This window comes from Syngnathoides biaculeatus, chromosome 18 (assembly GCF_019802595.1).
Source record: "Syngnathoides biaculeatus isolate LvHL_M chromosome 18, ASM1980259v1, whole genome shotgun sequence".
NCBI classification, from domain to species: domain Eukaryota; kingdom Metazoa; phylum Chordata; class Actinopteri; order Syngnathiformes; family Syngnathidae; genus Syngnathoides; species Syngnathoides biaculeatus.
This window is the reverse complement of record NC_084657.1, coordinates 13010979-13033940: the sequence shown is the minus strand read 5'-3', so window position 1 is coordinate 13033940 and position 22962 is coordinate 13010979. Positions and strand designations below refer to the sequence as shown.

At 46.5% G+C, this 22962-nt stretch overlaps 4 protein-coding genes and 1 non-coding gene across 11 annotated transcripts; 4 read left to right on the top strand and 1 right to left on the bottom strand.

Moving 5' to 3' along the window:
• The first annotated feature begins 247 nt into the window (after positions 1-247).
• Positions 248-5015, top strand: slbp2 (stem-loop binding protein 2). 3 transcript variants are annotated; one of them, XM_061802325.1, is made up of 9 exons: positions 248-396; positions 1513-1659; positions 2049-2129; positions 2225-2302; positions 2570-2716; positions 3003-3176; positions 3265-3424; positions 3558-3684; positions 4432-5015. In XM_061802325.1, the coding sequence occupies exons 1-9, from the start codon at positions 344-346 to the stop codon at positions 4494-4496; spliced, it is 1032 nt and encodes a 343-aa protein (XP_061658309.1). In that variant the 5' UTR covers positions 248-343; the 3' UTR covers positions 4497-5015. The 3 variants fall into 3 exon arrangements, with proteins under 3 accessions (XP_061658309.1, XP_061658308.1, XP_061658307.1); XM_061802324.1 differs by having other exon boundaries at positions 1501-1659; positions 2573-2716; XM_061802323.1 differs by having other exon boundaries at positions 1501-1659.
• Positions 5016-5524: 509 nt separating this feature from the next.
• Positions 5525-16222, top strand: fam53c (family with sequence similarity 53 member C). 5 transcript variants are annotated; one of them, XM_061804242.1, is made up of 6 exons: positions 5525-5826; positions 8707-8994; positions 9951-10008; positions 10865-11832; positions 13241-13534; positions 13657-16222. In XM_061804242.1, the coding sequence occupies exons 3-5, from the start codon at positions 10002-10004 to the stop codon at positions 13529-13531; spliced, it is 1266 nt and encodes a 421-aa protein (XP_061660226.1). In that variant the 5' UTR covers positions 5525-5826; positions 8707-8994; positions 9951-10001; the 3' UTR covers positions 13532-13534; positions 13657-16222. The 5 variants fall into 5 exon arrangements, with proteins under 5 accessions (XP_061660226.1, XP_061660227.1, XP_061660225.1 ...); XM_061804243.1 differs by having other exon boundaries at positions 13620-16222; XM_061804241.1 differs by having other exon boundaries at positions 13241-16222.
• Positions 16223-18037: 1815 nt separating this feature from the next.
• Positions 18038-19381, bottom strand: hspb9l (heat shock protein, alpha-crystallin-related, b9-like). The gene is made up of 2 exons (XM_061803606.1): positions 19289-19381; positions 18038-19104 (listed from the first exon to the last, which is right to left on the bottom strand). The coding sequence occupies exon 2, from the start codon at positions 18833-18835 to the stop codon at positions 18212-18214; it is 624 nt and encodes a 207-aa protein (XP_061659590.1). The 5' UTR covers positions 18836-19104; positions 19289-19381; the 3' UTR covers positions 18038-18211.
• On the top strand, positions 19302-19374 carry trnaa-agc (transfer RNA alanine (anticodon AGC)). The gene has a single exon. It is a non-coding gene; the product is annotated as a tRNA-Ala (tRNA).
• A 546-nt stretch (positions 19382-19927) lies between the features above and the next one.
• LOC133491738 (early growth response protein 1-like) lies at positions 19928-22777 on the top strand. Its single transcript, XM_061803288.1, has 2 exons — positions 19928-20401; positions 21272-22777. The coding sequence occupies exons 1-2, from the start codon at positions 20221-20223 to the stop codon at positions 22369-22371; spliced, it is 1281 nt and encodes a 426-aa protein (XP_061659272.1). The 5' UTR covers positions 19928-20220; the 3' UTR covers positions 22372-22777.
• The last annotated feature ends 185 nt before the right edge of the window (positions 22778-22962 follow it).

The following is a 22962-nucleotide window of genomic DNA, read 5'->3' as shown; positions in this document are numbered from 1 at the left end:
TTCCCCTCCCATGGGGTGCTAGTACTGAAATTTTTAATAAGGGGAATAAAACTAGAAGTGAGAAAATTGTGGGTGAATAGTAAATAATTGTATTATTGCAAAATTAAAGAAATGAAGGTTCTTAGTGCTATACAAAATGATTTTTAAAAAAATACGATTTATTCGTTGTTGTTTTTTTAATATTCATGCATTGGCGGAAGATTTAAATGGCAATATTAAAATGATTTAAAATGTGCATCTCCGGCAGGCCACACCCCCTTGCAGGTGCGTCTCATTAAAGACGCAACTAAAATGGAGCACGACCGCTGCGCTTCCGAGGCGAAGGCGCCAGATTCGAATATTCATGTCACGCAGCGGAGGGGAAAGTGGAGCCCAGAGCCCGCTGCTCTCCTCCAGGTCGGTAACGCGCCAATATCATAACTATAATGATATAGCGGGCTCTTTGCTTGTGTCTTCCACTAATAAAATGATACGCGAACTTGGAAACGTCAGTAAAGCCGGCGTGTATGTAGCCATGTGCCGCTGACGCACGCCAGTCGAGATTCTCAATTTCAGAAGATAACTCTCCTTTCAAAAAAAAAAAAAAAAGCCTTCAAGAATTTATTTTCATTTTGTATATATTTATATTTTAAGGTACTTTTTCCCAAATGTGGCTATCTGAACTGGAAAGGTATTTGCGAGCAAGACCAATCTGAAGAATTGAGCATCCCCGCCTGTGATTTTATTTATTTTTTTTTTTTAATGTAAAATTCTTCAGGAAGTCCTCTGACGTGCTACGAAACTTTTGCTCGCATTTAATTGCTGACTAGGAATTTTTTATTTATTTATTTATTTTGCCGCTCCATGTCAAGCAAAACCTGTTACAATGCGCCCGTATGGAAAATTCATCACATTTTAAACTTGACCGGTCAGATGGTTAGGGGGGTTGCTACAAATGTGCTTCTAGTTCACAGGTGCCAAACTCAAGGCCTGGGGGCAAGATCTGGCCCGCTGCATGATTTCATGTAGCCCGTAGAGGAAATTCATGTGTATCAACTTTTTGTTTTCTGCCAAATCTGTACCAAAATTTTAAACTTTCATATCTTAAATGATAACATTGAACAATTACAATCATTTTTGTGTTACCGTACAACAATAGTTGGGGAAAAACCTGACTTCCGATTCCAGAGTAGTTAATAAATTTCACGTGTAAATATGAAGATTTTTATCATTTCACAGCCATAACTGCCTCTTTGAGGGGAAACCGCAAGTCCAATGTGGCCCGCGACAAAAAATGAGTTTGACGCCCTTGCTCTAGTTGGTCTTAGCAAAATGAAGCGTGACTGGATTGCTGTTTGCTATTAAAGCAAAAGTTGCATCTGTGTGTATTCAATTTAACTTTTTTTTTTTTTTTTTTTGGGGGGGGGGGGTGGAATTGCTCTTTATTCCTAACTCATTCAACATTTTTCTCCAGTTTGGGGTTTTGACATCTGCTGGTCTGACCTGAGTGCTTCATCTCAGTTTCTGTTTCAGCCCACGGTCATGCGTCTGTGCGAAGGGCTGGTCGACGGCCATGTTGAACGGCCTCCCCGATCCGTTCGTGGCCGCTTCCGCCGGGTGCTCCACCCCAGAGCCTTGGCTTCTACCTGGCTGCAGCTCTGTTTTCGAGAAACTGGTCAGGTCAGTATTGCACGCCGCTAGCGTTTGCTTTGTCCGTGACCGAGCTCCAAAGTCGAATCACTTAATCGTGGCCTCAATTTCTCCCATTTTGAGATGAAATCTTTTGTTCAGGGGTTTTGATGAAAAATGGAGCTGGATCTTAGAGGGGAACATCGGAAAAGTGACTAATTGCTTATTTATAAGCTTTTTTTTTTCTTTTTCCTCCTTGTGGAGCCCGATCAACTTGTCTAGAAAAAAAAAGCTCTCCTACATTGTGCATTTCTGTAGTGAAAATGCAATTCAGTTTGTACGGTTGTAGATGTGGTTAAGTTTAGATTTTAGCCATTTTGAGATTTGGTTTAGGGTTGACTTTTTTTTTTTTTTTTTTTTTTTTTTTCTCCTGGTCCCAGTAACGTTTCTCCGATCCCGATGTCGCCGACGGAAATCGGCCTGCGAGGAGGGGAGAGATCTGCCACTACTAAACCACGCAGGTGTGATTTTTGGGGGTATTGAGGTTCAAGACTGCTAAAATGCTTTTAAAGGTCTATTCAACTTTTTTTGTTTTTGTTTGGGGGGGGGGATGCAGGACATCAATCTTGGAGCGTTGCATCCTTAAAGTGTCCACCAGCAGCATCGCTGTGGGAACCGAAGATCTGGACAAAAGGTGTGGTTAACGGGGCGCCGTCCCGCTATCTCAGGGGTGCTCAGTGCGTCGCGATCGCGAGGGAGTTTCGAAAAAAGAAAAGGCTGGATGCTTCAGAAGTACATCTTGGGGTAAAAAAAGTCTGGGCACCAGTGCGCTATCTGAACCCTTAATTAATTGCTTATAGCCAGTCCAAGATGACACGCTGTGGTGACCCCTAATCGGGACAAGCCGAAAGGGGGAAAAAGATACCCAGTCTAATAAAGCAGCATTATCTCTTCATCTCAGCAGGTCTTCGCTGCCTCGCTGCTTCCCTCGCATACCAGACCCGAACAGCGCCGAGACCAACGCCGCGGTTCTCAAGCGCAGACAGAAGCAGATCCTGTACGGAAAGACCACGAGTGGCTACCAGAACTACCTGGAACAAGTCCCAAAGTAGGTCTGCGACGGCGCTGAAGATGAGTCCTCGCCAAATGATTTCACGTGCGGCACTCGTAGTTGTTGCTCTTAATTTGAAACTCCAAATTACAGCACTTCCAGTGGGCGGTCTCTTAAGTTCACGTCGTCACATGCACAAAAACTGAAAAGATCTGATTCTTTTCTTTGACTTTTTTTTTTTTTTTTTTTTAAACTGCTACAAACTTCACAACTTTGTTTTTCTCTTGAATGTATGCCATGAAAAGATAATTTCTGCCGCACTGTCAAAACTCCCCCTCCTCAGACACCTGAGAGACCCGAAGCTCCACCCATCCACCCCCAACAAGTACAGGAAGTACAGCAGGCGCTCCTGGGACATGCAAGTCCGCCTGTGGCGACGAGCGCTGCACCAGTGGGACCCGCCCAGCGACGCCCCGTCGGATGCCTGCGACCTCACTCCTGACCCCGTGGAGCAACTGTAGGTGGTTTTTTTATTTTTATTTTTTTTTTTGAGCGCCACATTGATTGTCGGTTTTTTTTTTTTTTTTTTTTTTTTTTTTTTGTAGTGAGAACCAGCTGGCAAAGATGACCTCTGACTTGTGTGACGATGGAGAGAAGCAGAGAGAGAATGAGAGCCCGGCGGCCCCGAAGGCCTCCTCTGTGTCCCCCCTGTCGGCTGACATGTCGCCGGAGCTACCGGACGCCTGGAACGTTCCGCTGTCACCGGTAACTTAGTGCGTCGGTTCCTTGCACTACTCAAAAAAAGTCAGGGACATAAAATCCAGAAAGACTTGCAGGAGAACTCAATTTTCAGAGCATCCCTAGCATAGTGAGTACTGTGGTTTTTCCTCCCCACTAGGATCCCGAGAGGAGACGCAGACCCCTTCGCTCTCCCCCTGGCCTCAGCTGCTCCTTCAGGATTCAGCTGACTGACAACAACATGGCTGACTGGCTCCACCTCCAGCTGGAAGATGAGCATACAGGGGGTGAGAGCACAAAAACGCATGAAAGTCAACAGCTTGCTTACGGTAGTACTGTAATTTCCAGCCTACAGGGTGCATCAGATTTTTATAAGCCTCACTCAGTACATTTGGAAAGGAAATACCATTTGGTACATAAGCCGCAAGTGCCCACATTGAAATGAGATTTACAAAGAGACTGGACGCAGTTTCCAAAGTTTTAATGCCTTAGCTTAACATGGCAACAACACGGTAGAACGAACTGGGCTGGTTTTGGAGGGGGGGGGGGGGGGGACGTACCGGTAGCAACACGGTAGGACAGCACTAACAGGGTTGTTTTTCAAAAAAAATAAATACTGGTAAAAATTACTGACACGACAGTAACACAGCAGCAACAGGCTAGTGCAGTGTTAACCGGGCTGGTTTAAAACAAAAAACAATCCCGGTAAGTCACTTCCTCGACAAATATTCCACCAGTGTCACTTTCCTTTTCCGCTCGAGTTTGCCATTAGGGGGGAATGCACAAAAATTATAAGTTGATATGCATGATTTGCCTTTGTGGGCCACATAAAATCATGCAGTGGGCCGGATCTGCCCCCGGGCCTTGAGTTTGACACCTATGGCATAAAGGATACACCCCCCCCCCCAATTGGTACAATTACTAAAGTGGATAGTGCAAAATATTAAATTGATTAACTTTTTTTTTGGGGGGCGGGGGGGGATTCACAAGTGGTGGAGCTTCTATTTATGAACTTTTTTTTAATTTCATTGTAGATTTCAGCGCCGGCGATCAACAGGTCCCGATGTTTTCGGACCAGTACCTATGGAATCCCTACTGATCGACCCTGGTCCGGTCATCACTGAGCAACGTCACCATGAAAATGCCGGATTGTCATCCGCACTTCAATCTTTGTACACGTTTCTGGTGTCTTTTGGCTTTTTTTAAGAACACAGGATGTGATTTTTGGCCCTTGAGCTTCTTTGCTCTCGTTTGTACCTTTTTTGGAGGGAATGGATGAGATTTTTCCAGCTGCTCTTAAAACTGTTTAACAGAGCAGAGGTCGACTTGGCACTTTGGCCCGAGCATGTTTGTCATTTACACTCGTTAACTGCACTTTGTCACCTTCGCCTTTTTTTTTTTTTTTTTTTTTCAATGTACACTTTTTGTATTTAAAGTCACTTTCTTTTTCTGCCCCTTTCACTTTATGGCCTCTGTAGAGGCTTTTGTTTTATTTTTGTCAATGTTCTCCTCTGTTCTGATGATGCTGCTTCCATCTTTTCCTTTTTATTTATATGTAATGTGCTTTGAATATTGAAAGTGAAGCTGAAATAAAGATGTAAATAAAGTGTAAAAGAGAGCTGGGATTTACTTTCTAAAGCGGGTCTGCTGTTTTACGCTGTGGCCACACCAGAAGGTGCAAAATGGCATCTATGAAATTGACGGTCATGTCATTATCCAAGCTGCTTATCCCCACAAGGGTTGCAGGAAAGCTGAAGCCTATCCCAGCTAGCTTCAGGCGAAAGGCAGGCTACACCCTGAAGTGGTCGCCAGTCAGTTGCACGGCAGATATTGACACCATCACAAATTGTCATAACTAATTGTAAAGTATGTGATAAATTTCTCAAAATGCACGTTTTAGGGGCAGAGGAGAAAAGATTAATGGCATGTCAATGGAAAAAGATCATTTGAGTTTTTTTTTTTTTTTTAATTCTCAGACGTTTCCTTTAGTTCACATGATGTTGCAAGGTTTTTTTTAAGATAAAATTGGCTCAAAAACTGTAAATGGCAGGTGCTGATACTGAGGAGAGGGAAGAGAAGGGGGGGGGGGGTTGTAGTCCCTCCCCTCGCTCCCCTGCCCTCCCTCCCTCTCCTCGGTGCCACCGTAAATGTTATTTATGAATGCCTCGCCACTCGCGTGCACCTTTACAAATCTGTATCATCGTTTTAAATAATCGGACCACACCGGTTATCGATCGTACGCCACGCGCGCAAGCGACGCTAATTCATTGCGGCGCCCGCCTTTTGGATGCTGAGCTCGACGGCGGCGGCGGCGGCTGGCTGGCTGGCTGTAAGCGGCGCATTGGGCTCCATCACACCGGGTCAATACGCCGAGTAACTCGGGGCTGACCCCAGGCACCGGGAGAGGGGGAGGGGGTCCGTCCGACGAGGTAAGCCTTCCATCCATTCGTGCATGTCCGCCGTACCCCGAGCCCTGCAACGTGCCCGCTTGTTTTGCGGTTCCGTCTGGGGGCGAGAGGAGGGTGGAGGTGGCGGTGGCGATGGAGGGGAGGGGGAGCTAACTAGCCTGGGTATATCCATCCCGCAGCATCCCACCGTGTTGTTCTCCACCCTCCGGCTTTCATGTTCAACCGAATATACGCAGACTCGCACCCGGAGAGAACGCAAATCCCGAATATTCTTCACGCGTACAACCGCAGAAGTATCCGACGGGGGAACGGCAACATCCCCGTCGGATATTTACAGTTGCTGCTGCTGCTGCTGCTGCTAGCTCGATGCGGGGCTCGCGGCTGGGTTAGCGGCGGGTTCAGCTGCATTGCTAGCCCCGCAGTGCAGCGGCCGGCCGGCCGGGGCGTGTTTCGCACCCAGGCCGGGAACAAATACAACCTCGTCGGCTTGTTTTCCAAGAGCTTCGCGGGTGGAATGTAAACCCAACGTCGACCTTGAATGTTATAACTAGATGACATGTTATTTATAGCTTGTGGGCTGATCAAAGTGTGTGTTTGTGGGTAGTACGAACGTCAAATAAAATGAATCAAATGATCTCAATTATGAACAGTTATCTGCCGTGAAACTCGTTTGAAAAAAGCCCCCAAAAATGACACCATCGCGTTGACGCTCCTCTTGAACAACAATTGCCAAGCGGTAGCATCCTGCATTGAAAACAATGGTGAGCGTTAGCATCCAGCTAGCTTTGGCGGCCTCAATGGGGCGGCCTGCTTTCCCTTGGTAGCCCTAATTAAACCTCAGCAAACAAACACACATTGACAATACATGGGTAGGACTCAACATCCTGCACTGATTTTAATATTCTTGTATGATCAAAAAGGGCAACACAGTGGTTGGTGGTTAGCACATCAGCTTCACAGCCCAAAGGTCTGTGGTTCGAATCTCGTTTCGATGCTCTCCTGGTGCTTGTGTGTGTTTTCCAGCAGCTTCTTCTCACGTTCCAAAATTTCTCATGAAGACTAAATTAGCCATAGGTGGGAATGTTTGCAGACTGTAAATTGTTTGTCTATATGCCAGTGATGGGCCAGCCAAGTGCTTCTTAATTTCATATTCAAAGCCGGTGTATATATCTTATTTCTGTTCAACCAACAAAATGTGAATTTCACACAGGAATAGTTCAATTCAATGAAAATTTACTGTCAACGAATGAATTTTTTCCGTTGCTTTTCACCTTGACAAGTGCCAATAATATTTTCACAACAAAAGTCTTTTTTCTTTTTCTTCTATACCACAGGTGTCAAACTCAAGGCCAGGAGGGGGGAGGGCAGGTCTGGTCCGCTGCATGATTTTATGTGCCCCGCGAAGCCAAATCTAGAGTGTCAATTTCCATGTTTCTTGTAAAAATCTGGACCAAAATTTCAAATTGTCATATAGGATAAATGATAAAGTTGAGCTATTACAAGCATTTATGTGTTGAAAAAAACGTGAATAGTTGAAAAACACATTACCCTTGATTTCTGATTCCAAAACTAGTTAATAAATTGATGATGTAAATGTGATGATTAAATATTTTTGTTCCACAGTCTTAACGGCCCTCTGAGGGAAACCGGAACAACAATGTGGCGCACGAGAAAAATGAGTTTGACACCCGTTCTATACGGTCTTCGAAAAGGATTGTTCACTAAGATACGCTGGATGCAAGTTTGCCTCTAATTTGGAAACGGTTGGTACGGAAACGTATTACTGCCACACGCTAAAAAATAAATAAATAATTGCATCGTTATAATCACATTATAATGTGAATCGTTTACATTATAACGTAGAGTCGTTTCACATAATAACGTAAAAAACAACAAATTAATTTCACCCCTATTTATCCCGCCCCAAAACTCACCAAATCCATGTTTTGCGCAGCACTAAATGGCTAAATGATGTCAACAATTATCTTTTGGAAGGGGGGCGGGATAAAGAGAGTTGAAATTTATTAGTTCTTGTGTTATTATGAAACAAATCTACGTTATAATGTGAAACAATTCACATTATAATGTGAAATGCGACTTTTTTTTTTTTTTTTTGGTGCGGCAGTAATATGCTTCCGTAAGTTGGAGTATCATGGATGCTTTTTCTACATTTTGGTCTATCTGTTGTCACGGTTTTGAACAGAAGGTCGGTACAACACGCCCTTTTGAGCTACATGCCAACAGCGACGCTAAGCTAGTAGAGGCAAAGCGTCACCCTACTTTACATTTGCACAAAAATAAAATAATAAAGAAGCCTTCACATCGTGCTGCATACGTTTTCATACAACGCTGTACATAACAATCTTCCATAGATGAGAATATTTGTTGGCCTTTTTTTTTTAAATATTCTGTTATTAGAGCATGCTTTCATGAGAAAAAGACAAACTTCATGAAAACCGGTTGCGAAATGAGCAAGCTCATATTTAATGTCAATGTTAACGCATTGTCTTTGTCGCGGACGTTGCCCTTACCAATGTGGCCGCTACGTACGCACTTCGCTCCGCTGCCACAGCACGCTGGAGTATATCGACTTTTATTCATCTCTGCGTCTTGCTGTTAGCGGTCTGAAATCACTCGGCCAAGCCCCTTTCTGATCAAATGCGTCGTTTGATGCCGCGGCGACGCTCCTGTCGGCTTGATGCGCCGCGAAGACAAACGCCCACATTGACACAGTCTTCGTTCTCCTAGTGCGCCCGAGTCCTTTTTATCAAGAGAACAGAAATGCCAAACATTAATAGAAGACAGCTGCAGTAGTGGAAAAAAAATGTCACTAATAAAGTATCATGTTTCAAGTGGCGTGCTATGAATGTTTTTATAAACGTGGTTATGTCTTCCTCGCAGGCAGGTTCCTGAGACCGCCAAAAGACAAAAACCCGGCCATGTTGTCCTCGTGAGAGCAGGTGGGGCTACCTGGCCCGAAGGTGCAAGGAGGAGGAGCCTGCAGCTCTTAGCCCCTCCCCTTTGCTGAGACAAGAGACGCACAAGCAGGTGTGTCCAACCCCTCCCTCTTCTTCTTCTCCTCCTCCCCCGCTCCCCTCCTCCTCCGCCACCATGACGTGGTCACCTTGCTGGTGGAGAACGTGAAGAAGTCTGGAAGGCAACCCTGCTCAGCCGGGGGACTCGGAGCTGGTAGGTGGATGTGTTTGTGTGGGTCGGTCGGGGCGGGAGGTATGGTGAGGGGTGGGGTCATTAGTTAGGGGATCTCCCAAATGCCACAAAATATCTAAACCCATCTATAGAGCTCGTGCAACTACGTCACCGGTCAAGCAAAGCAGTTGTTCCATGCTAAGTCCGTTGAGACAAAACGAAAATACGCCTCCGATACCGTTAAACATTTAGAAGGTGATAATAAACGAAGGTACGTGGAAAAATGAGAGACACTTGGTGTAGAGGACCCATATGTAATGCCAAAGTCGGTATTTGAAGTCATCCACCCTCGCCATCACTTCTCCCTGGAGCTTCACTCCCCCCCCCCTCCGCCCCTCCCTTTCATTCACGCACATAAATTCTGTTTTACTTCTGCTAATCTTCATTCCTCCCCTTTCCAGTGCGTGCCTCCATCTTTCTAACTGTTCCTCCGCCCGTTCCCTGCTTTCACTGCAGATCACAATATCATCGGCGAACATCATAGTCCAAGGGGAGTCCAGTCTAACCTCATCTGTCAGCCTATCCGTTACTACCGCAAACAGGAAGGGGCTCAGAGCGGATCCCTGATGCAGTCCCACCTCCACCTTAAATTCTATTAACTGCACAATTGTCACATATTTAAAAAGAACGCTGTGCGTTTCAAAAAGAACAAGTTCAAAACATTGTCATTGGTCTTTATGGCAGTCAAGATAAAAGAAACTCCACAAGGAGTGAACTTTGAATGCTGTGACGTTCGAAAAATGGATTGCATTTAATTAGGACTCTTACACTTTCACCATAGTTTTCTTGCAATATCGTCCAGTTGAGGCACTCTCGTACGAAGGTGATGTCCTAAGAGGAACTCAGTGTGGCCTGTTGTATTCATGAAAAATGATTTACAACACAGAAATTGTTTCAGGAATCATTAATTAATCTGTTTGTTTTTGCGTGTCTTTTAGTCCCTGCTGGACCCGAAAACCCTCGCAGAGTGCTGGTCCCCAGATGGCTTGATGCCTGGTGAGTCTGCTCAATGAACCAAGCTCTCAAATGCCCTCAATAATGATGTCAATAATATTAGTGTTGGAAAGTGATATTCAGGCCAGGATAAAAAGAGGAAATTGAAATTAGACAAAGAGAATAATCTTAAATGAATGACTGTTTTTTTTTTTTTTTTGTTTTGTTTTTTTGGTGGTGGTTTTTAAGAAAATTGCCATAAAATGAAGCGAGTAAAGCAGCATTTTTAGAAAGTATAGTCTGAAGCAAATACTTATTATTATTATTATTATTATTTTTGAGTCCTAATTTCCCAGTGACAAACTAAAAGTTGACTAAAAGTTGTGATCCTTCTTGAATATAAGAAATCCCTTTTTTATTTTTATAAATATATAATATACTATATATGATATATATTGTTTATTTTTTTCATTTTTTTCTAGAAAATAATAATAAAGTAATAAATGTGTTTTTGCGGGAGAAATGTAATATTAAAAGAATAAAGTCCTAATGTTCAGATTGTAGATCTCTTTTTTTTCTGGAAAAAAAAAAGTTGTGATCTTAAGATCTTAATCTTTTTAAATAATCATAATCTCAAGAGAATTTGTTGTATTTTTTCGAGCCATATTTTCCCATGAAAAGGTCTAATTTTTCATGGAAAAAAAACAACAGTTTTGATGGAAAAAGCCATATTTTTTAAGAGAAAGTCTCATGTGAAAGAAAAAGGCAAAATTTTTTTCCCCCCCGAGTCAGATGTTTCTTCTTCTTTTTTTTTCTTTTATAATAATTTTTTTTCGTTTCTTTGTAACATAAATGCTCCACGGTAAGGAGTACATTCGAGCTGTATGTAAAAGCCGTGCACGCTTGCGTTTGTCCTCAGAGAGCAGCTACTGGCAGCTCTGCCCTCCCTCGAAGTCCAGCCTGCAGGGGGGGTTGCTGAGCTCTAGTTTCCCTCCCGGCCCCGTTCCCCTCGTGCCGCCCGATGCCCAACTTCAGGAGGGGGGCGACCCCCTGGACAGGCCCCCCTCTCAGCCGCAGCAGCACCGGCCCCTGGCGCCCAGCACCTCGGCGTCCGAGCTGTCCCTCCCCGGGGCCGCGGCGCCTCCCGGCCCCGCCCCGCCTCCCCCTCCTCCCCCGCCGCCCAAACGGCACTGTCGCTCTCTGTCGGTCCCGGAGGATTTGTCGCGCTGCCGCTACACGTGGCGGCCGAGCGCCTCGCGGGTTTGGACTCCCGTCAGTCGCCAGCAGCGCCACGGGGGAGCTGGCGCTGCTGGGGTCGCGGGCGTGGCGGCGGGGGGCGGCGCCTGTCCGCTTCGCGCCCCGAGCTCCTCCCTGAACTCGTCCCTGCACTCCTCATCCAGCCCCACCTTCTTCAGTCTGGCACTTTCTCCCGACTCACCGCTGCCCTGGAACTTCCCCTGGGACCCCAGCGAGGCGGCAGCGGGGGGCGGCGCCTGTTGTTGTTTCTTCCCCTCGCCGTCCTCGTGCTCCTCTTCACCCTCCCCGCTCCACCCTCCGCCGCCTCCCCAGCGCCGTTTCTCCCTCTCTCCCGTCCTCATCAGAGACTCGGCGGCCGCAGCCTTCCTGCCCCCGCCTCCCGTTCCCAGCCAAGCGGCCGCCCCTCCGCCGGGCTGCTGCGCGGCCGGCGGCGCGGGGGCCCCGGTGCCCGCCTCGCCCTCCTCGGCGTGCAGCACGCCTTCGTCCCTGCGTCGCAGCCTGCCTCCGCAGCTACCGCGGTGCCACTCGCAGCCCTGTGACCTGCTGCTGCTCAAGCCGGGCTTGAAGAGGCGGCGCGACCCCGACCGCCCCTGCGCCCGCCCCGTCCTCGACTTCACCAAGATGACTCAGGTACGTGTGTGGCTCGTTTGTCCCTCCTACGCTTTTCTATTGTACCGTAATTCCCGCCCTACAGAGCGCACCTGGTTACAAGCCTCACTGAGCACATTTATAAAGGAAATACCATTCGGTACATACATACGCTGCAGCCGTCTAAAAGCCCCAAGTGCCCACATTGAAACACGAGATATTTACAAAGAAAGACGGTACACAGAGAGTTTAACGCTTGCTAACGCTAGCGCGGCCATGCTAGCAGGGTTAGTTTAAAAAAAAAAAAAAAGCATGCTGGTAAAAATCACCGAGACACGGCAATAACACGCTAGCGCAGTGCAAACAGGGGCAGACCGGTAAAAGTCACTTCCTCGGCACATACAGTATATTCCACCGGTCTTACTCTTACCTTTTCCGCTTGAGTGCCCCCTTGCGGTTGTTAGAAAAAATACGCACAAATTAGCCACATCACGCATAAACCGCAGGGTAGAAAGCGTGTGAAAAAATGTTGCGGCTTATAGGCCGGAAATTACGGTCCGCCCTAACAGGCCCGGTTAAAAAAAAACAAAACCAAAAAAACATACCGGTAAAAATCACTGAGACACGGGAGTAACATGCTAGCGCAGCGCTAACAGGCCGGACCGGTAAAAGTCACTTCCTCGGCACATATATTCCACCGGTCTCATTCTTTCCTTTTCCACTCAAGTGCCCCCTTTCGCCCGTGAGAAAAAACACAAATTTTCCGCATCGCCGCATAAACCGCAGGGTTGAAAGGGTATGAAAAAAGTCGCGTCTTTTTGGCCGGAAATTACGTTCCGGGCTAACAGGGCCGGTAAAAAAAAAAACCACATGGGTAAAAATCACTGAGACACAGCAAAAACACGCTAGCGCACAGCTAACAGGGCCATCCTGGTAAAAGTCTCTTCCTCGGTACATATCTTCCACTGGTCTCACGCTTACTTTTTCCACTCGAGTGTTCCTTGCGGTTGTTAGAAAAAAAACGCAAAAATTAGCCGCATCGCCGCATAAACCGCAGGGTTGAAAGCGTGTGAAAAAAGTCGTGGTTTATAGGCCGAAAATTATGGTAACTTGCACAGCTGAGGAAAGGCGACCTCACGAAAATATTGGAGAGTTGATATTGGCTGTTGTAGTCCATAGTAAAAAAAATCTTACTTTGAAATTTCAAACACAGGTTGTGTAGAAGCGACAAAGTTGGTAATTTTTCATAGGATACATTCACTTCGCCCCACTCCCGGTGTGTTTAAAAAGAGGAAAATTAGTCACCGGCCAGCAATCTCGTCAATTTGAACCTTTCTACGTTAGTGCGAGCTGTAATGGAGACCGGACGGCACCGCTGTTTAAAAGGGAACGCAGTAATTATGCAGGATCTCCGCGTGAAAAAGTTGCTGGTTCTCGTCCCGGCCCGCAGACCCGCAGCATCGACCCGCAGTATTTGGAGCGTGGCGGCAGGCTGGCCTGCGGCGGCGACCTCTTCATCGGCATGGAGACGTTCATGGGCGACTTCCGGGGCTCCTGCTCGCCGGCCGAATGTCTGGGCAGGTCCAGCATCGGCCCGCTGAGCGAGAGCGACGAGGAGTGCCGCGAGGACGACGACGGCGAGGAGGACGAGGACGCCGAGGATCGCGAGGCGGCGCAGCAGCAGGCCGTCTTCGAGAGGGATTGTACAGAACTGGACTTGAATTTAATCGAAGAAAACTGATGGGTTTGTAAATGGAAGGCCGACCTTGTTTTTTTTTTTTTGTATTTTATTTTATTTTTAGATCAGATTGATTTGTTTTTAAAATTAGAACAGTCCCGACTCTCACCCCCCTCCCCACCGTGCAGCCACCCAGCGAGGCTCTCAGGAACACCTCCCATTGGACGAGCTGGAGTAAGTCTCAGCGGATCGAGCGCGACGGTGATGATGTGACTACTTCCTGGGAAGACTCGTCCCCCTGCTGTCGGAAAACCTTCAAAGCGAGGATGAGCCGGTCGCCGGCGGTCCGTCGCCGCGTCTTCCGCAGCTGCCGAGTCCCCCGACAGGGCGCTCGCTTGACGCGCCGCGAGGTCCACCTGAAACATCGCCAGGTCCGCTATCTCGCGTGCTACAAACCGCCGGATCGGCCGTCCAGTCTTCCTCGAGGCTCAGGTTAGACAAATTAGAGCAAACTCGCTTAATTGCTGCATTCAAACCTGCTTACAAGTAAGAAATCTCACAAGGCGCTTAACTTGGTGTCCCGTCTGGAAATTATATTAATATTACTGCAAATCACTACGATAATTTGAACATCACCCCTTACTTTGCCCAAGTGCAGGTGTGTGACCGTGTGTGACAACAGAACTGCACTTGGCCAGTGATTCTTCCACATCATCAAGTCTTCATAAACCACTTCAAAATGCTAGATGGTCGATTTATGACAAGCAGTCGAATACTTTTCAAACTTTTGAGGCCAAGTACCACCTAGTAAATACTGAGCACACCGGGTATTAACGACGCTTGACTTACGTAGTCGGCCTCAAACCCCTTAAATGTAAACTGACCGGAAGCCACTGTACGTACAGTTTAAATGTTAACGCTGCTCTTAAATACAGAATGTTAAAAAAAGACTTAAAGCAGGGGTGTCAAACAAATTGTTGTAGTTATGACTTCCCTCGGAAGGCCGTTATGATTGTGAAAATCTTTCGCCTTGTCGTATTCGCACGTGGAATTTATCAACTCGTTTTGAATCAGAAATCAAGCGTGTCGTTCATGTTTGGTAACACAAAAATGCTTGCGGTATCTCAACTTTATCATTTATGATAGGGCAATTTGAAATTTTGTCACAGATTATCACAAAAATCCTCAAAGTTGATACACATGATTTCCCTTTGCGGGCCACATAAAATCATGCGGCGGACCGGACTTGGCCCCCGGGCCTTGAGTTTGACACCTGTGACTTCAAGAGTAATTCCTTGAAAATGTATTGCATTCAAAAGTTACAAACGTGCCTGAAATGAGTTATAAAAATGTTTTTATAAGCAGCTCAGAAAATTGATAGGTAAAGGTTTCTTTTAAAATTGACAAGTGCGGTACGGTGAGTCAACTGGTAAAGCGGTGGCCTCACAGTTCTGAGGACCCGGGTTTGATCCCGGCCCAACCTGTGTGAAGTTTGCATGTTCTCCCCGTGCCTACGTGGGTTTTCTCCGGGCACTCCGGTTTCCTCCCACATCCCAAAAACATGCAACATTAATTGGGCACTAAATTGCACTAAGGTGTGATTGTGAGTACGTCTGTTTGCCTCTATGTGCCCTCCGATTGGCTGGGAACCAGTTCAGGTGTACCCTGCCTCCTGACAGCTCACAGCTGGGATAGGCTCCAGCACTCCCCGCGACCCTCGTGAGGATAAGCGGCAAAGAAAATGGATGGCTGGATGTATGTGTATGTCAGTGACGGTGTCTAACGGCACTGCACTTTATATGAGTAAAAAGTCTTCAAGTTGTCCGTTTTATACAATGCAGCATCTGAAATATGATATTATCCTTAAGCTGTGTCACGCAGTCGAGATTGCAGCACGTTTGCTCTAATTGATCTGAACTGAGCCTCCCAATAGTTCATTCAAGGGAGATTGGAACATTTTTGCACCACTTATTAAAAAAAAAAAAAAATAGTAATAATAATCATCAGTTGTCCCACGCGGGTGTGGCGATGCGTTCAGGTGCACCGCAGAGCTGCGTCAGCGTCGTCCCTCCCCAGTAGCCAACTGAAGCTGTCGTGGTCCCGAGTCTTCACAATTTCCTGTCACCTTCACTGCGTGTGTGCGCGTGTGTGTGTGTGTGTGTGTGTTAATAAATTCATACGAGACTCATCTGGACAACAACATTCGACACAATTTAAGGACAATCATAAAAATGAATTTTTTGGAATGTCTTTGAATGAGTGTATAAGAGAACCGAATTTAGGAATACATTACTGTTGTGAATGTGTGGCTTTTGATTCTAGATTTTCATTTTTGGGGAAAGTACTAAAACGTGCACGATGTTCAACAACACGCATTCACACACACGCACGCACACACACGTATATTAAAAAAGTTTTCCACTTCTCTCCTTTCGGTCAATGCCCAACGCAAGCCTTAACAAAACATTGTGTAAATCCAAATTTTAAAAATGGGGGGAACGAAGGAAAAACACGGGAAAAAAAGGAAGCGTGTTTCTCTATTCCTTCAGTTCATTTCAGATTTTTTTTTTTTTTAAAACATTTTTCATCGGGCATATGAGGTCGTCAACACCAAAATGAGACGCTTGAGCACGATGGACAATGAGCTGTTATGAACAAGTGAGAAGAGAACACGTCTTTTATTATTATTATCATCATTATTGTTATTATTGTATGTGTTTAAAAAAAAAGAAATGACAAAATGGCAATTTGAAAAAGCAGTTTGTGAATAAATTATTAAGAATTATTTTACAATGAATGTTGGCGTCAGGTTTATTGACATCGATGGAAAAACAGGTTTGGATGCTTTGAATACATCTCGTTCTCTTTCTCTCGCTCTCTCTCTCTCTCTCTCTCTCTCTCCTCTCTCTCTCTCTCTCTCTCTCTCTCTCTATATATATATATATATATATATATACACACACAGTTTGACTATCTATCTATCTATATATATATATATATATATATATATATAATATATATATAGTTTGACTCTCTCTCTCTCTCTCTATATATATATATATGTATGTACAATTAGTTTGACTCGCTCTCTCTCTCTCTCTCTCTCTCTCTCTCTCTATATATATATATATATATATATATATACATTTAGTTTGACTCTCGTGTGCTCCCTCTCTCTCTCTCTCTCTCTAGATACACACAGTTTAACTCTTTCTATATATATATATATATATATATACACACAATTAGTTTGACTCTCCCTCCCTCTTTCTCTCTGTATAGACACACACACACTTAGTTTGACTCTCTCTGTGTGTGTGTATATATATATATATGTGTGTGTGCCTTGAGACATGAGTTTAATTAATGTGTGATGGTTTTTAACTCAAAACCCAAATCACCTTTCACTATTGAGATGCATGTAAATGCAATTCATCCGTTCCAGCCTAAACCTGCTCCCCCATCCCCCCAAAAATATTTTGCAATATGTTTTAAACGAGAATACCGTACTAGTAAATATTCATATTAAACTGGGTTTTTTTTGTCACTGTGCCTCCATGGACCTTGCGCCGCTCATTCTGTGTGCACCTCGACCACCTGGCAGCAGTCTAAACCAGACGTGCGTATATAGTGGACCGGAGACTCAGCTTCTCTGTCGGCTTTTCAGTACAGCTGCACTATTAGTCGTTCTTCACAGACGATAAAGAATATAGGCCTGTGAGTAGCGTTAAATGGACTGTCTGTGTGTGTTGCAGCACCGTTTATGTTCGCATTTCCGTTGCTTAAAAAGTAATGTACCGTTGAACATTAGCATTCAGATAGTAGAGTCTGTGTTGTTGCCCTAAATACACAAAGTGTAATTCCCCCCCCCCTTTTTTTTTTTTTTTTAGTTTTTTTAGTAACCTACAGCTGGGAGTGGCCAAAAAACGCCTAAAAGCCTCTTTTTAAAATATATTTGCTAATTTGAATAGTGCCACTTGTGGTGAAGCGAGTGGAGTCACCTGCCACCAAGCGACACTCGTTTGTCCTCGCAAGTCAAAGCAAACAAATTGCCTGATCAATTAGTCACTCATTTCTCAGAATTTCATGGAATTATACAGTCATAATGTCATTACCCAGGCTCGACCATGGCCAAGAGGGACGTGGCCACTGCTCTGGGCGGTGGCACCTGTCGCCGCTCATGGCTGTTTCACATTGGGACTGTAATTAGACTGTAATTAGACTGTGTATGGAGTTTTTGTCACTAGCATTTGCCAGTTTGTTGTGCGTTGTGTCCTCAGTTTGTGAGTTGCATTCACTGACAGTAGGAGTCTCCACCACTTAAAACAGTGTAGTGTTGAGCTATCCTCGTCAGTGTTTCTGTGCCACGTCAGCTTGAATAAAACTATGCCTAACATCATGTCTTTGTCTTGGACTCCTGCATTTGGGTCTAGCCCCGCACCGGAGGTTCGTGACTTTTAAGTGTGGTGTTTTGAAAAGATTTGAACATATTCCAGAACAATAGAAAGCACTTTTATTGTGCTACTGAGGCCACACTTTGGAATAAGATGACAGAGCTGTGGCATGCCTGAAAAGAATGTTCTCGGCGATAGTTAGAAATAGAATGTGACTTGGTGCTTTTTTTTTTTTAATTGTTGACACAATTCATAATCCCTGGCTAAAACATCAGAAAATAGAAAGCTTGTCCCAAAGCATGTTCCGTCCATCAGATGACGCAAACTCCACCGGATGCGCGTCACTCTGTCAGTTCTCCGCAGATGAGGGGCAGTCGACCTCGGAGGACGTCGCCGAGGCCGGCGCGATGGCCGGCGCCGAGGCCACGTTTATGGGCACCACTCGCTCCTTCCCGTCAACGGCCACTTTCTCCCGCGGCGCCTGGATCTGCAGCCGCCCCCCGACCAGCGAGCAGGTGACCGTCTCGGGGTCCACGCCGTCCGGCAGGTCCAACTCCTGCCTGAACTCCTGACACCTGTACGAGTAGGAGCCTTTCCCGTCGTCCTGCTTCTTCTCCGTCTTTCCGCTCACCCTCAGTTTGCGGCCCACCTGCTTCACGGACAGCTCCTCCGGGGAGAACTCCTGGGTGTCCAGGCTGAGCGCGAAGCTGCCCCCGTCGGGTCTCAGCTCTCGGAACGCGATGGGCCTGAAGGTGGCCGTCGCCGGCGTGTGGTCGATCTCCTCAAAGATCTTCTGGTGCAGCCTCTCCATGTACTCCATGTTCTGCCTCATCTCCTGCACGTGGCGCAGCATCTCTTGCTCAATGTGGTAGAAGAGAGGCCTGGTCTCGGGCCACAGGCTGCGGATGGGCCAGTGGGCGTCCACGAAGGGCCTCAGGGCGGCGGATGGCTGGAAGACGCTGGGGCACAACATCCCGCTTCCTCTGGTTTGTTGATCGTCACAGCTTGGGGTCTGCGGTGTCTGATGTCTGGACGTCCCTGCTGCTTATATACCCCCCGGCCCGAAGGTTCCAGCAGCATTCCGCTGTGAGCGTGTGTTTCCGTGTCACAGTCTAAATGCAGCGCGTACGGCTGTCGCATGCCGACATGCTGCTGCTTTGTTCTATTTCCAGGACTGGACTCTGTCATAGGCTTTATTGAGCGGCAGGGGTGAGAAGTAAAGTAGTTTAATACTGTACCTAACTGTAAGACAGAAAGACAAATATAATATTCACCTCAGCTCGGTCAGACTTGTCAGTACAGCACTTATAGTCTGTTAACATATGTTGCTTCATGTCCCATTGCTTAAAAGATGATAGCCCAGGAAAATGTACACTGTATGTATTAGGAAAATTTTTGATTGTATAAATAATACAAATATACGTACAGATTCTGACACTGGGGGATTAGCTCAAATGGTAGAGCGCTCGCTTAGCATGCGAGAGGTAGCGGGATCGATGCCCGCATCCTCCATATTTTCTTCTTCGTGTTTTTATGTCGCTTATCTATAAAATATTTTATTTTATTTCTTTTTTTTAATTTCCCCATCTATCACTCTAAAATCAAAGGAGTTGAAGTTACGTTGTACGCGAGGAGTACTTTCATTTTTGTCCAATATTTTTTTTCAAGGGACACCACACACACACACACGCACAACCTAGCGGGGAGGAGTCTCCCGATGGGACGGGCTACTGGACGGAAACACCATATATGGGCCCAGGAAGTAATGACGTAAAAAACGACGAGCCAAATCCGAGTTCAAGGCGACAAAACCATAGACGCGCGTTTTATGCGACATATTGTTTGTTTTGCATGTTTCGCGACTGTGGTCACCTCCGAAACCGTTGGAATACGAGCAGAAAGGGTCGGACACCATTTTACAAAACGATAAAAATAAAGTTTATATCCGGAAGTCTGCTCGCAGCTCGACAGGAAAGTCCCGACTCTGCCCAAGTATGGGCTTCCGCCTTGCCTAATTTGGTAATCTACGTCACGGCACGAGCCTTTATAAGGCCAGCCTCACGAAGGAATCCTGTCGGAGTTCGTGCTTCAGTCACTTTAGCCAAAAAGTAAAAACACCAAACGGATACAAGTGCTATTCGGTTACAAGCAATACTGTATCATCCCCTCATTTGCAGAAGTTATCACTTTAGCTGTCCGCCGGGACTCTCCGTGGTATCCCGGACCAGATCAGTTCCCGCGTTGGCTTCATCCGAGGATTCGAGCCACAGGAAAAAACAACCCTGGTCCTCCCACAAGGTCCGCGGGCAACAGCAGAGCCAGAGTGCCGGTGCCCCGGAGCGGCCGAGACCCAGACAGATGGCCGCGACCAAAGCGGAGCTCCTGCTCTCGGCCTTGCAGATCTCCGAGCCCCTGGCCGGATTTCCGTCGGTGCTGTCCCCGTTGGACGGCTACCCGAAGCTGGAGGAACTGCAACTGCTTCTGCAGAACGCCGCCGAGGGTGGAGGTCTGCTCAGCGGGGAAACCGGGGACTACGGAGGTGGGTGGCTCTAACACATAATTGCTCATTAAAATCATCGGTAATGTTTCATTGAATGCGCGGCACCACTTCCTGTCGTCTAGCTAATAATATATTTACTCGTTTAACACGAAATACTGACTTTACTAATCTTGCAAATTAAAGCAAAATATGAAGCACGCATTTGAGCCATATGCAGTATTTATCAGGAAGTGAATTCCAACCACTGTGCTGTGGAAAATTATCAATTGGTCCAACAATGATTTAATGCATTTTTACTTATAGATACATGCTGGCAACATATTGCAAGTTACATAAATGCAATTAATCTGGCTGATGTCATTCATAAATCAGAATATTATCATTTTGTGTTCAACTCAGCAACCCCATGATTTCGCACCGGAAATATTGTTGAACTTCACATTTCCAAATCCTTTGCATTTCAGCCCCTCAACAGCAAATATTCATGCATACATATTTTTGCCCATTTTCTAATATGTTACGGAGCAAACAGAACTGAATCAAAAATCAATGTGCAGTTTTGCATTTTCTGTGCTGACAATTTGAAATAATGTCCTATTTTTTTTGGATACATTTTGGGATAAATATACATATAATATAATATAATATATAATATAATATAAAAATCTGATTCATCAACTACCAATGTGTGATTGTGAGTGCGAATGGTTGTTTGTACCCCGCCTCCTATCCGATGATACCTGGGATAGGCTCCAGCTATCCCGTGACCCCCGTGAGGATAAGCGGCTCGGATAATGGATGGATGGATGAATCTTTGACTAATCGGGCTAAATAATGGACACACTAAACAGTTATTAAAGTACAGATTAGTTAGTCAGTGTTGTGATCTTCTATTCCGTTACCTTTCAGACCTCCTGTCGGAATTAGCCGACCTGCAGGGCCTCCCCCCGCTCACCCCCCGCGTCCCCCCTCTGGCCTACAGTGGCCGCTTCACCTTCGAGCCGTCTCCCGTGCCCAACGGTGGCGGCGGCGGCGGGCTGTGGGCGGAGCCTCTCCTCAGCCTCTTTAGCGGTTTGGTCAGCGTCGCGGCTCCCTCCGCCCCCGCCTCTTCGTCGTCGGTGACGTCCACGCCGAGCCAGTCGAGCTTCGGCTGCGTCTCAGCTGATGTCGGCTCCATCTTCACTGTGGCACCGACGTTCGCTGCCGCCGCCTCCGCCAATGATGCTCTCGACTCCCAGCCGACACCCTTCCCGTCACACGAGCCGCCCCCAGCCTACCCTTCCTCTCGGCCCACAGTGCTCCCGGACTACATCCTGCCTCAGTCGCAGGACGCCGAGCTGCACTTGAACCGGGAGGGGAAATCCGTGATGTCACAAGGTGGGAATCCCCCACAACCACCGCTCACGCCACTGTCCACTATAAAAGCCTTCTCCTCCTCCCACGTACCCAACCAGTCCCTCGCCACGCTCGCCTGCCAGGTCACCAAACCATGCAGGAGGAAACTCCACGGCAAAGCATCCCCACACGAGCGTCCCTACATATGCCCGGCCGACGGCTGCGACCGACGCTTCTCCCGCTCGGACGAGTTGGCCCGGCACGTGCGCGTGCATACGGGCCAGAAGCCCTTCCAGTGTCGCATTTGCATGCGCAGCTTCAGCCGCAGCGACCACCTGACCACCCACATCCGCACTCACACGGGCGAGAAACCCTTCGCCTGCGCTGAGTGCGGGCGAAAGTTCGCCCGCAGCGACGAGCGCAAGCGGCACACCAAGATCCACCAGAGGCACCGGGACCGGAATCCCATCCCCGCTCAACCCACGTCCGCAGCGCCTCCTGCCTCCTCCTCTTCCTACTCCTCGCCCGCTCACACCTCCTCCTCACCCACACCTTCTGTCTTTAGCCCGTCCTCTTTTCCGAGGTACCCCAACCTCTATTCCTCTTCCAGCTCCCCCTCGCCCCCTCGGTCGGAGCGCCCGCCCAGTATCGCTTCACTTCATAACATCTGCTAACGCAAAGCTGGCCATCTGAGGGTTCCGTTGGTTTGATGAGGACAAACAGCACACGTAAAACATCAGAGCTGCAAGTAGTGGTGAACTTGACCCTTTTTCAGACTTTAAAACCATGACCAAACCTTGAAATTCACCTAAAATGACAAACTTCCTGTACAATTTCCTGTATGGGTCCTTGAGACTTTTTCATGCATCCAGTTACGATAGACGTGTCCACCCGATACGACGGTTCCAAACAATTGCCCCAATCAGTTTGTAAACCAAATGTAAATCTGTTTATATGAATATATAATTATATTTTTGTATATATACATATATATAATTTTTACGTCCCATGTAAATTTGAATGCTCCCATGCATTTGATACCAAATGTTTTCCTCCTAACGGATTACGAATAAAAATGTTGAATGCAAGCAAATGCATCACATGTTTTTCTTTGAATCAGAATCAGCTTTATCAGCCAAGTACATAAAAACATGTTCCCTGTAACATAAGAAAGTAGACATTGCAGGAACACAAAAGACAAAAGCACGCACGATGAGGCCACGAAAAAAGACAACATGAAAAATAATCCCAATGTCTTTGTGTAA